Genomic DNA, 14,190 nt, shown 5'->3' on the forward strand with positions numbered 1-14,190 from the left:
TAGAGTTTTCAAGTTGGCTGTAGGAGTTAGAAGAATAAAGATTTTGCTAAAAAGTGTAAAGTGTGAGCATAGCTAATAATATGTTAGAAAGAATGAGTATTTTAAAAGATTGCTTTACAGAAGAAGGCCAAATTACCCTACTACAAGTAGCTTGTTTCGTGTCACTTTGAATTTCCATTCTGGGATGTGTGTGACGATTTCAAATCACAGAAAAGTAATTAAGCTTTGGGATACTCCCAGGAGAAAGGTAAGAGGTTCTTCTCCCTGTTTCTATACTTCAGACTCTTTGGGGACTGTGGCACCATGGTTAATAGCATGTGACCAAACCACACTTAAAAAAATGTCACAGGGAGGGACTCCCACGGGCAGCCAAGTACAGTTCACTTGTGTGTGCAGTTACCTGGGTGAGCATTCTTTCTGGGAACCAAGGTTCACCCCTTTCTTCCTAGAAGCATCGTCATCATCATAACCATCAACATCAGAAGGTCAAGGTCTGATCTCAGAAGAAGCATGACTTTGCAAGTTTCCGCAAAGGAGAATGCTGTGTCTCCCCATATTTTTGCATCTGTATTCTTTCCCCAGATTGTTTTATCTCTTTGTATTTTTAACTCTTACATTTTTTAGATCAGTGAAGTAAGTGGGATACTTGGAATGAAGGGCAGATGGCTAACGGGAACATAAATGACTGATGATTGAAAACAGGTAGTAGTAGGTAGCATTTTATTTTGATGACTGTATGTTTCCAGAAAGAAATCATTAGCAACATGCAATTTCTTTTATTTCTTTTTTACTCACTAACTCAAGTATATGTGGATACTTGAGTAAAAGTACAAAGACTACAAATAAATATTCCTAATGACACAGCTATGGTGCCAAGAATATTGGACCACTGACTTTGTCTTATGTTCTAATTAAAAGACACAGAAATATTTACAGTGGTGGTGATGGATGGGGGTTGTGAGGTCAGGTTAATTTTTAGAAAGTTCTTAACAACTCTACACCACTTCAAATACTTAAGATATATCTCCCATCTGAGATAACAAAGGTAGTGTTTAGCTCTAAAAAATTATTTTTATTGTTTGAGGCTTAAGTGATTTAAACAATATGATTATTGCTTTTAAGGAGATCATAAATCTTAATAAACCAGACATGTCACCAATTTGTGGCCCCTTAGATTCATTTTGCAGATACTATTTAATTGTCCAGGATTGAAGGGGAATGTTTTTCAGCACTTGACAGCCAGCATATTTTCTTAACTGTATTTTCTAGACCAGGCTCCTTAAAGAGATAGACTTTATGTTGAACTTTGAATGAAAGGGTAATTAGTTGGGGAGAAAATAAAAGATTGTGTCAAGTATATGGGCATGAGGGAAAGTTAAGGAGAGGAAAAATAGGCGAGGGAAACCCTTTAGGAGAGATGGCAGAAGTGCCTGGAGATGTTCGTAGTCTTCCCTGGCAAGTTTCATGTAAATTATGGTGAGATAAGGACTGGTTAAAAAAGAGCTGTTTGGTAACCTTGGCATCATCTTGCCTGCATATGACAAGTTTCTTGCATACTTCTTGATCCTATGAAAGTAACTACCACAGGGAGATTTTGGTGAACTGAACTTGTGCTGCAAGACTTGGATTATCTTATTTTCTATCAACTTACGCCTTTGGATCCTATCATAGAAGTTGCAGATATGGCAGTAACAGATCTGAATTTTTTTTCTTTTTTAGAGACTATGTCTTGGATTGGGGCTTCCTTGGTGGCTCAGATGGTAAAGAATCCACTTGCAAGGCAGGTGACCCAGGTTCGATCCAGTATTCTTGCCTAGAGAATTCCATGGACAGAGGAGCCTGGCCAGCTACAGTCTTTGGGGCCACAAAGAGTCAGACATGACTGAATGAATAACACTAATAACCCTGGGTCTTGGATGATGGTTTTTAATAAGCATGTTTTAACAAGAGGGCTATGAAGAGAATGGAGAGAGCATATTAAAATATTTCAGAGTGATCAGTTCAAAACCAAATTCAAGTGATATTTGTTAGAAAACTCAAAGAAGCCATGCATTTTGAAATCAGGATGTTAGAGAGCCTTCACAAAACTCATCTGTGACTCATAAATAATAAGAAATTCACTTTGCACTTGGGCACCTTTCCTTCTCACTGCTTACGGTAGTAGATTTTTGAGATGGTGGAGGCTGATACAGTGTCTCAAGCCTTAAGCTGTACTGTAAGCTCAGGCTGAGCAAAGCCTCATTTCTCTAAGGTGAGGTACCAGACAGCCATGATTTATGTCATTAAATTGACATCTGCTGACTCCAGTTTGAAGTTTACTGGCTAGAGTGTCTTTGGGACAGAGTAAATCTCTGTTTCTGGTAGAAAAACAAATATTCAAACTATATGAAAATTGACAATCTGGAGACATTCCTAGTTTGCTGATGGGTATTTCTTTTTTCTTTCTTTCTCATTTGAAATAATTTAGACTTAACAGAAGTTGAAAAAATTGTACATAGAATGCCTATATACATATTCCCAATTTACTTTGATATTACATAACTGTAGTACAAGTCCCCTGGAGGAGGGCATGGCATCCCTACTCCAGTATTCTTGCCTGGAGAGTCCCATGGACAGAGGACCCTGATGGACTATGGTCCACAGGGTTTCAAAGAGTTGAACACTACTGGCGCGACAGCCCGCACACATGCATACATGCAAATCTGTGGTTCTGATAGAAAAACAGACATTCAAACTCTGTATCAAAATTTGCAATCTGAAGACACTCCTGGTTTGCCAGTCGGTATTTCTTTTTTCTCTCTATTTGAAATTATTTACATTTACAGAAGTTGCAAAAATTGTACATAGAGTTCCTGTATACATATTCCTAGCTTACCTTCATATTATATAACCACAGTACAGATATCAGAATAAGAAATTAACACTGATAAAATACCATGAACTAAATCTATACACTTTCTTTGAATTACATTGGTTTCCCACCCCTGTTCTTTTTCTCATCCAGGATCCAGACAGGGATATGTTGCATTTAGTTGTCTTATCGTCTTAGTTTCCTCCAGTATGTGACAGTTTCTCAATCTTTGTTCCTCATGACCTTGGTACTTTTAAAGAATACTGGCCAGTTATTTTGTAGAATGGCCCTCAGTTTGTATTGGTCTGATGTTTTCTCATGATTAGATTGAGGTTATGGAACTTTTGGCAAGAGTGGCATAGAGTAATGTTGTGCCCTTTTCAGCCTAGTGTACCTGTGGAATGTGATATCAGTATGCTGCTAAATTTCATCATATGGTTAAGATGGTGCATGCCAGGTTTCTCTGCTATAAAACTATTATGTTTTGTCTTTATAATTAATAAATGTCTTATTGGGGGGGATACTTTGAGACTAGACAAATACCTTGTTTCTCATTATACCTTCATCTATTAATTTTAACATCCATTGGTGATTCTTGCTGGAAGTCGTTATTCCTTTGTTATTTGACTAGTAGTGATCTTCTATTTCCATCAATTCTTCTATGTTTATTAATTGTCATTTTACTATAAGGAGGAGCTGATCTGTCTCCTCCATTTTTTTATTCAACCATTTTTTTCTGTCACTGAATTTCTTATATATTAATTTTATTCCATGGGTTAGAATCTGTTGTTATCATTATTCATTTTTATTGCTCAAATTCCCTAGATTTGGGCTTTGAGAACTGCTTCAGGTTGGCTCATGTGTCTTTTTGACATACACTCATCACTTTATGAGCACTTCTTTATCTTATAGTACAACAAGATATTGCACACTCATCTTTATTTTCTATGCCTAAGGCCTTTCAATCAACTTTTCCCTCCCGGGTTCTCTTTATTGGATAATGATATTTAGAAACCAAGATCTTGATGCCAAGTGTGCTAACTACTACTGGGGTGTCTTTGCTTGTGGATTCTTCTGATTGACAGAGCCAGGAAGTACATACATGTATACACATACATGCAAACACACCTTTGTTACTATATATATCTCTGTGTGTATATGTATTGAAATCTCTAAATAAATACTGAAACCACAAATTCCAATTAAATACCATAGGTGTTCTTAAGGGACTTCTTGTAATTATTTTTTTAAAGTATGGGAGATAAATTATCTCTTTTGCTTGGAAATAATCTAACAATGAAATAAATACTCCTCATCCTTAACATTTTATTCTCTAGCACTCCTGATGAGTTTCTAATTGACAAAATCTTCTTTTCTATCTAAGCTTCATCACCAGCAGATATTACAAGAAGTAGATTTCTCAAGACAACAATATTCCATAATGATTTCAGAGGGCTATCCAGCATATTTTGATGGGTTCTCATGCTTCTGTAGCTCTCAGATGGAATAGAATGCCTTGTATTAGGACTGCAAGAGATAGCCTCTCTTAGTGATCCAGATTTTCCCATATTTAAGTGATGAGAAGTATCTCCATCCTTAGATGATTAGTATGATCCATGTGTTCTGGGATTCAAACAAGGGCATACTGGGTAGGTTAATTTTTATCCTCCCTGAAGAGTGTGTAAATGCATTTAGAATATCTCAGTTCCTCAGAACTTTGAATATGAAGAGATCTGAGCCTCCTATTAGTAACAATCACAGTTTCTTAGTGACTTTTGAACCTTTGAGCTAAAAACTATACAAGAGGATATGACATCCAAAAGCCCTATCGATAGACACTGGTGACTGTGAAATAGTTCCTGTGTGTGAGGACCTGTCCCGAGGACCTCTTCTAACCCATGATTCAGCTGACTTCCCCCTGGAACATATTTGTGTCTCAAAGGTCTGGTTCTACTCTTTGAACAAAGCTAAAGGAGGATTATGTTCTAGAAGACATGTATTAGTGGTCATATCTAGCTTCAGCGTAGTCCAGAGTAAGGTCAGCAGGTAGCTTTTGTACAGTGGAGTGGAATAGAATGATTAAAAGTAATAGTATATAGTTGATTTATCTTTGGTTGATAGACATTATGTACCTGATGGGTACCAGACACTGTTCTTGGTAGGTGATGGTTTAAAAAGAGAAGGGAAGGCTAAAGGGAGGTTTTTTTGGGGTAATATAATTCAGAAGTGAATTGACTGGGGCTGAGACTCGGGGTTTTAATACTGGGAAGAAGTAAATGATAATTTTTAGCAATGTGATGGAAAAAGGAAAGGAAAAATCTTTGAAACATAGAATTCAGAAAAGGGACAAATAAGGATAAGAGAAATTTCTAGACCAGAGAAGGTGGAAGTATTGGTTTTAGATATAAAGTGGTGGGAAGCTACTCAGCAAGAGTATTTATTTAATCAATAAGCAAAATAGAATCAAGCTTAGTTTTCCAATAAGCTTTCCTTGATTAACACCTCCGTAACATAAGAGTACAGAATTCATTGTCCACTCATCCCTTAAGAACTTGTCAACATACTTTATTGTTATATTATTTGGTATCACTTTGCTTGTAAATTCATGTAAATTTTAGCTTGTAATTGTTTATTCTGTATGTATGTCACATGGATCTGTTACTATGTCATCCTCTAACAACAGAAAGGCTTGCACCTTGCTGTGAACACAGTCGTTGAATGAACACTTGTGACATGAGTATTGAATGGAGATTGGAACCATTCATTAGTTTATACTATTAAAAATCAGCAGTGAGACCCAAAGGTGATTCATCGTTAAAAATCTGCTTTTCTTATTCAGTAATGCAGTTTTACCAGAAGGCTGATTAAAAACCAGTCTTTTGAAATGTCACCAAAATAAAATCGTTGACAGATACAACACAACCAGGTATATCATTAAAATATATTCTTAACAGAATAAAAGCCTAGAATCAGAACACTGGTTGAAAACATAGAAGTGCTAGAGAGCCAGAGAATTAGGAGCTAGTCAGATTTTACATTTGCCAGCAGTGTTTCTTTGTTGAAGCCCCAGAAGTTACAACAAATTGAACTGATGGCATAAGTTAGGACTGGGCTTCCCAGGTGGCACTATTGGTAAAGAACCTGCCAGCCAGTGCAGGAGACGTAAGAGACACAGGTTCAACCCCTGGGTCAGGAAGATCCCCTAGAGGAGGGCATGACCCCCCACTGCAGTATTCTGGCCTGGAGAATCCCATGGACAGAGGAGCCTGGCAGGCTACAGTCCATAGGGTCACAAAGTGTCAGACACCACTGAAGTAACTTAGCACACATAAGTTAGGACTATGGTTTTCTACCAGATTCTGAAAGAGCAGGATTAAGGGAGGAGAGCTTTCAGATTATAAACTTAAATATCCATTTTTGCCATAAAAACACTTCTACCATCTTACAAAGACGAGCACCATGGATGAAGATTTGTTGAAACTCTGAACTTTTCTGATTATATTTTTCTTGCCTCACTTCTTTACCAGGTGAAAACTTTATATTGAAATAGATTAGTGTCTTTTTCTTTAACAATTCAAATAGCTGTGTTTGAACTTATTTTTATCACGTAGACAGAGATGCCAAACTGTTGTAATGGGACTCATGCTTCTTGCCTTGCAATACGTAATGATGGTGCTTAGTGATTTGCCAAAGTCTGTTTGAAAAATGAAGTTGGACTGTGGGGAGTCTTACCTTGCTATGAAAACCTCATCTGATTTTGTTTGCTTCTTGCTTGCATAGTGGCTCCTAGGGAGGCTAAGAGCATCTCACCTACCGAAGTGGATTGTGGGATGTGAGATCATTTTAACATTGAATCTTCTCAGGGAACTTGATGGTGTGAGATAGCCCTTCTGGGTTTCTAGTTCCCCATTAACTGTAGTAGTTGAGCTCATATGATGTGACCCTTTTGAACCCTTCAGAAGTGTCCAGGGAGAAAAATAACAAGGTCAGACCTTTCACCAAGAAAATTTCAGATACGAGCCAGGAAACATCCTCTGTTCCTTCCTGTAGATTGCTCCTCTGCCTGTCAACATGTGGTCCCCTGGTGTTCTTTGCTTCTGATGGCTGTTTCTCTCGCTCCCTCCTTGCCCTCTGCAGACATGCCTTGAATTGGAACGCTACCTGCAGACGGAACCCAGGAGGATCTCAGAGACCTTTGGTGAGGACTTGGACTGTTTCCTCCGTGCTTCTCCTCCCCCGTGCATTGAGGAGAGCTTCCGGCGCTTAGACCCCCTGCTGCTCCCCGTGGAAGCGACCATCTGCGAGAAGAGCTCGGCCGTGGACATTCTGCTCTCTCGGGACAAGTTGCTATCTGAGACCTGCCTCAGCCTCCAGCCAACCAGCTCTTCTCTAGACAGCTACACAGCCGTCAACCAGGCCCAGCTCAACGCAGTGACCTCATTAACGCCCCCATCGTCCCCTGAGCTCAGCCGCCATCTGGTGAAAACCTCACAGACTCTCTCAGCCGTGGACGGCACAGTGACGTTGAAACTGGTGGCCAAGAAGGCTGCGCTTGGCTCAGTCAAGGTGGGAGGGGTGGCAACAGCGGCGGCAGCCGTGGCGGCAGCTGGGACAGTTAAGAGTGGACACAGCGACAGTGAGCAAGGAGGGGTAGGGGCTGAGGCGTGCCCCGAAAACAAGAAGAGGGTTCATCGCTGTCAGTTTAACGGGTGCCGGAAAGTTTATACAAAAAGCTCCCACTTAAAGGCCCACCAGAGGACTCACACAGGTAGTGGTACAAGTTGGCCGCACGTGGTTTCTTCCTTTTCGTCCTTTAGCCTTGTGGGGGGAAGGGCTTCTCTCTGCTCCGAGAAGTGGCATCCATGCCAACGAGGAGGTGTAGAGAGGCAGGCGGGCCTGGGAGGGAAGCCCAGCGACTCACCCGTTAACCTTAGGATCTCCAGGTGTCCCGGGCATCAGACGTGGGTTTGTCACTCACTGGCTCGGAGATCCTTTCAGAGGGCAGGGCCAGCCTTGGTGTAGTATCAGACACTGCTGAGGAGGCCTGAACAGGGGTTCTGGTGGTGTGACTCACAGCCGTACGTGATGTATGCACCTGTCACTTCCCTGACACTTTTTGTTGTTTTATTGGTGTGATTCGGCGGTTTTGCTCAACACTGGAATCTGAAAAGTTACCTTGGAGAGAATTGCAATTGAACAAGGTAGCCAGGGTGTCCCTATTTACTCTTTTCCCAGCATCCCTGATTTTTCATCAAAGTCACCAACAGCAGGAGGGTTTCAGAGTTCATTAGATGTGATCATTCTGTAATTAATTGGCATCTCCTCTTTTGCATTGTTCTCTGGCGCGTGCTTTATGGAGAGATGGCAGAATTGCTTTTTAACGAGCTTGTTACTGCGAAGTTGCTGAAGTGATTACATTGCTGTGTGTGTGGTAAGGGCGGTGGGGCCCGGCAGGGACTGTACAGTTTACTCGGGACTTCTGTGGGGACTCCCAGGACTCACACTGATCTTGGGAGCGATGGGATAATTTAGAAGGGTGGGGTTTGTGAAGGAAAGGATGAGATTAGCATTTTCCTTGAATCTGGTCTTTGTCCTCTGCTTGGAGGCAGAAACTTAGGGCTGGTGTCTCTTCTTGGGGTTAGCATTGTAGGAGCAATTACTGTCATTAGTGGTTTTTAAATGAGTCCCTGAAAGTAGATTGCCAGTATGGTTTTTTCAGTCTGCATGCACAATACCAACTGAACTGGGAAGAGCTCCGAAAGTGTAAGTAGCAGAATCAGAGTGTTGCTGGGAAGAAATGGGTGATTAGATCTAGGCTGGGAGATGTGTCTGCAGAGAGTTCTTCTTCTTGGGCTTGCTGCTTGCCTTCCGGGTGCTCTGGGCTGACTTGCGGGATGTGTCACCAGAGAAGTGTGCAGTGCAAGGATCAGTGGTTGGAAAATGGGGAAACCTAGGTTCTAGTTCTAGTGCTGTCCCTAACTAGCTTTGTCACCTTGAGCACATCCCTGTACCTCACTGGTGGCCTCATTTTCTACATCTGCCAAACAATTTGGCTTTTGAGGCCCCTCTCAGCTCTAATGTTCTTGGGGGAGGCGGTTTTGGGAAATGTCTTTGTGTAGAACAGAGGAGCTTTCCTGAGATAGGAGTGTATAATGTGTGTCTAGAAACCATCACCACCTTGAATTTCAAAGTCATTCCCATGGGAGGATGATAGCAGACAGTGTTTCCTCACAGCATAAGACTCAGGCATGTTCTCCTCTCATTTCAAACTGACTTTTGCTTGTGGTCCTTGCTTGCTTCATGGAAAGTTATCCAAAGGTTACTTTTGAACCCGTGGCTCAGGTTCAAGTCCCATTCGTGGTTCCTTTTGGAGTTTGAGTTCGAGTCCTCTAGTTCACATACTTCAAGGCAAAAGCTTCCTGCTACTGTCAGCTTTTTCTTTTTTTCACCTGTCTGGTATTGTTCTGGAGGTTAGTTTTATTTATTTGTCTTTCTCAAGTCAGTGAGTAAAGTAACTAGAAGACATTGCAGTGCTCCCAGACTTCAGCCATGCCTCATCTCTTGTTCCCCCCAGGAAACCAGAGAAGGCAGGATGAGGCGAGAAGGTTGAGCTTTGTTGAGGGTATGGAATTCATGATGATGAGCACATTTTTTAAATTATTGACATGAAGACAGGCTATGTCCTGCCTAGTTTGGAGGCTGGGTATCTCTGGGAAAACAGAGATTCTTTTTTTGGGGGGGTGAGTCCAGAGCATTTGCTTCCTTTTCCTGACCCCGCTTTCTAATGGATGTATTAGGAGGATAACTGAGAAGTGATGCATCTTCTGTGCTTTGTTTTTTGGGCATTGTCTACTCAGAGTGATTATCAAGGTGGAGCTCATTATGTTTCCCAGCACCTGCAACCACTTGCCCTATAGTGGATTAAAGTGGAAAGAATCCTCCCTGTGGGGAATTCATCCAAGAAGGCATTTTGCATTATTGGAAAGGCAGTACTGCAGAGTGGTTAAGAGCAGGGCTTTGCAGTCAGGGAGACTCAGGTTTGAATTCTGGCTCTACAGCTTCCTAGGTTTATGACCTGGATACCTGATGCATCTTCCCTGAGTCTCAGTTTCCTCATCTGTAAAACAGGGATAATTTACCCTCTATGATTGTTTTGAAAATTAAATGAGTAAATGTATGTAAAGTGAAACTTAGTCGATCAGTTGTGTCCTACTCTTTGGGATTGCTCCTCTGTCTGTGGAATTGTCTAGGCAGGAGTACTGGAATTGGTTTCCATTTCTTCCTCCAGGGCATCTTCCCAACCCAGGGATTGAAACCAGGTCTCCTGCATTGCAGGCAGATTCTTTACCTTGAGCCACCAGGGAAGCCCAAATGTATGTAAATTACTTGGCGGATGGTAAGAGCTCATTAAAGACAGTAATAGGGTTGATTGTAGTCCTGACTATTGCCGATGATATTGATTAAAGATGATTTTGTGGAAAAAAAGAAAAACAGCTTTATGTAAACTAGAAATAACCACTTAAAGTTAAATCCCACTGAAAAGCAAGAAGCTTTTCTTTCCTCACTTCCGTAATTTCAGTGTTGGGGTGGTGATGCACAGCCACTCGTCATAGAGGATGAAGTTGGACATGCAGGCATGGCCCATTGAAGTTGGCAGTAATGTAGAGCACAGCTTTCCTAAAACAACACAGGAAGCAATGACCTTGCACCCACCCCGAAGCATTTTGCCAGTAAAACCTTCTGCAGAGACAAACATGTAGGGAAAAGTAGGTGCTATAAGAAAGAGAAACAGACCGGAGGGGAGGCAGAAGTGGAGATGGGCAATGAGGAAAGGGAATCTGAATTAATTTGGATTAAATAGATGAGAATCAGAAGTATTTATTTGGAATTGGTGTGAAGGGGGCACAGGGGAACTGAAAACAAAAGTGATAATTTATGTGGTGTGGATGAACTAAGAATAATGAAAAAAGCATGAAGGATGGAATCAAATTAAGTGCAGACATATCAAGGAAGTGGACTAGCAAAAGCTTGGGGGCAAAGGTATATGGTGATGAGAATTCAGGTTGGAGATGAGGCCATTGATAGAAAGAAATGAATAAGGGAGGGCTGCTGACCAAGTGTTGAAATGAAGCTCTGGTTGGATTCAGGCAAGCTGTTTTAACACAGGGCTCACTTTAATTCAATGAAAATATTTTCTTATCTTTCAGCTGGGGAAGTGTTTTGGGACATAAAAAGAGAGAGAGAGGAAAAAAAAATATAAGAGAAAGAAAGGAAATACTGGCATTTTGTTCTCTGGAGTTATATATATGCTCTATCTCTTCTATATGGTAATATGTTGAAAAAGAGACACACTTGCAAAAATGAAATAAACTGTGTGGGTCTCAGTCTATGCATAAAGAAAGACAATACGTTGTTGGTAACATGGATTTCCTTGCAGTGAATAATTTTTAAAAGTGTTATTCATTTCATCTTTATATAGATAGAATTTACTGAGCTGGAAAAGATATGCTGCTGCTGCTGCTTTTTTTGTCCTTCTGTGCCTGTTTTTTTGAGGATGCTGAATCCTTCAAACTTTTTGCCCTGGAGGATGTTAAGCAATGAGGTGATTTTTCTTTTTTTCAGGTAGCAGATGTTCAAATTGGTAGCTAGGGCACAAATACTGGTTGCCCAAGGAGCTGAAGTGTGAGGGATTGGGGAGCCAGGCTGGGGGTGGCTGAAGATGAGGCAGGGGCTGGGACAAAGGGAAATTGTGAAGTAGCAGAATCTAAGTGAAAGGAAGCATATAAAAATGGACATATGGTTTATTCATTGGGAAGAGCACTTAGTGCTGGCATGAGGGTAAAAATGTCCTTTAGCAGCCAAGCCATTACAGACCTTTCTCTTCCAATGTTTTCTGGTCTTTGTATAATATATTTTTCTTTCTCAATAAGTCAGCCATTATGTTTACAGTTTTATTTGTCCTCTTGGAGACAGCTGAATAATCCTAAAATTTTGTTGCAGGGAAGTCCCTCACTTTCAGGTTTTAAAATACTACTTTATTATGTTTATTTTCAGCAAAAATCAATTTGTTAAATTGTTGGTAGTTTCTATTCAAAAAAACAAAGAGTAATTTTCCACATTTCTTCTTGATCATTTCTGAGAAGGAAAAAAAGCCTGTGATTGAAATGGAGTATTATGTTAAGTGAGCAGACTTCTCTAATATGAAAATTCATATAAAATCATGTTCACATTTACACTGTTAAGATGAGTCATGTTGGTACAGTCAGGACAAAGGCCAGCAGTGAAATCTTTGATTGTTGGGCATAGAGGAAGGAGCAAAGAGGCCATGTCCTGTCTTCTGCTACAGGACAAGGGCTCTCCATAGACTGGATTTGCTTTTGCCTAATCCATGGGTGGTGATAGAACATTCTAGGTTTTGCACTGAAAGATGTAACGGTATGCTTTTTAGGTGAAAAGATAAAATGCCCATGCAGTTTACTTAGCATTTGATACCTGCTTTGAGGCAGGTCATAATGAATCATAATGTGGCACAATCTCTAAGTTTAATTAGGATTTAGGGAAATAGTTTATTTTTAAATGGAAAGGTGGCTAAAAAGATTATGAACAAAAAGATGGGTATCAGTTCAGTTCAGTTGCTCAGTCATGTCCAATTCTTTGTGACCCCATGGACTGCAGCACACCAGGCCTCCCTGTCCATCGCCAACTCCTGGAGTTTACTCAGACTCATGTCCATTGACTCCGTGATTCATTCCAACCATCTCATCATCTGTCATCCCCTTCTCCTCCCACCTTCAGTCTTTCCCAGCATCAGGGTCTTTTCAAATGAGTCAGTTCTTCGCATTAGGTAGCCAGAGTATTGGAGATTCAGCTTTAGCATCAGTCCTTCCAATGAATGTTCAGGACTGATTTCCTTTAGGATGGACTGGCTGGATCTCCTTGCAGTCCAAGGTACTCTCAAGAGTCTTCTCCAACACCACAGTTCAAAAGCATCAGTTCTTCGGTGCTCAGCTTTCTTTATAGTCCAACTCTCACATCCATACATGACTACTAGGAAAACCATAGCTTTGACTAGACGGACCTTTGTTGGCAAAGTAATGTCTCTGCTTTTTAACATGCTGTCTAGGTTGGTTATAACATTCCTTCCAAGGAGCAAGAATCTTTTCATTTCATGGCTGCAGTCACCATCTGCAGTGATTTTGGAGCCCCCCAAAATCAAGTCTGTCACTGTTTCCATTGTTTCCCCATCTATGTGCCATGAAGTGATGGGGCCAGATGCCATGATCTTAGTTTTCTGAATGTTGAGTTTTAAGCCAGCTTTTTCACTCTCCTCTTTCAGTTTCATCAAGAGGCTCTTTAGTTCTTCATTTTCTGCTCTAAGAGTGGTATCATCTGCATATCTGAAGTGATTGATATTTCTCCCGGCAATCTTGATTCCAGCTTGTGCTTCATCCAGCCCAGCATTTCCCATGATGTACTCTGCATATAAGTTAAATAAGCAGGGTGATAATATACAGTCTTGACATACTCCTTTTCCTATTTGGAACCAGTCTGTTGTTCCATGTCCAGTTCTAACTGTTGCTTTCTGACCTGCATACAGATTTCTCAAGAGGCAGTTCAGGTGGTCTGGTATTCCCATCTCTCAAAGAATTTTCCACAGTTTGTTGTGATCCACATAGTCAAAGGCTTTGGCATAGTCAATAAGGCAGAAGTAGATGTTTTTCTGGAACTCTCTTGCTTTTGTGATGCTCCAACGGATATTGGCAATTTTATCTCTGGTTCCTCTGCTTTTTCTAAATCCAGCTTGAACATCTGAAAGTTTACAGTTCACATACTGTTGAAGCCTGCCTTGGAGAATTTTGAGCATTAGTTTTCTAGTGTGTGAGATGAGTGCAATTGTGTGGTAGTTTGAACATTCTTTGGGATTGGAATGAAAATTGACCTTTTTCCAGTCCTGTTGCCACTGCTGAGTTTTCCAAACTTACTGGCATATTGAGCGCAGCACTTTAACAGCATCATTTTTTGCATCATTTGAGCTATTGAAATAGCTCAACTGAAATTCCATCACTTCCGCTAGCTTTGTTCATGGTGATGCTTCCTAAGGCCCACTTGACTTCTCATTCCAGGATATCTGGCTCTAGGTGAGTGATCACACCATCATGATTATCTGGGTCATGAAGATATAGTTTGTACAGTTCTTCTATGTATTCTTGCCACTTCTTCTTAATATCTTCTACTTCTGTTAGGTCCATACCATTTCTGTCCTTTATTAAGCCCATCTTTGCATAAAATGTTCCCTTGGTATCTCTAATTATCTTGAAGAGATCTCTAGAATTTCTTAT

At 40.7% G+C, this 14,190-nt stretch overlaps 1 protein-coding gene across 2 annotated transcripts in view; it reads left to right on the plus strand.

Moving 5' to 3' along the window:
* The window catches only part of KLF7 (Kruppel like factor 7), a 104,050-nt gene that overhangs the window by 35,253 nt on the left and 54,607 nt on the right, over positions 1 to 14,190 (plus strand). Inside the window, exon 3 of one of the 2 annotated variants that reach the window (XM_040228683.1) lies at positions 6,989 to 7,622. In XM_040228683.1, coding sequence (XP_040084617.1) covers positions 6,989 to 7,622 — 634 coding nt within the window. The remainder of the gene's footprint in view (positions 1 to 6,988; positions 7,623 to 14,190) is intronic. The other variant, XM_040228684.1, reaches the window with a different exon arrangement.

This window comes from Oryx dammah, unplaced genomic scaffold, assembly GCF_014754425.2.
Source record: "Oryx dammah isolate SB20612 unplaced genomic scaffold, SCBI_Odam_1.1 HiC_scaffold_27, whole genome shotgun sequence".
Taxonomy (NCBI): domain Eukaryota; kingdom Metazoa; phylum Chordata; class Mammalia; order Artiodactyla; family Bovidae; genus Oryx; species Oryx dammah.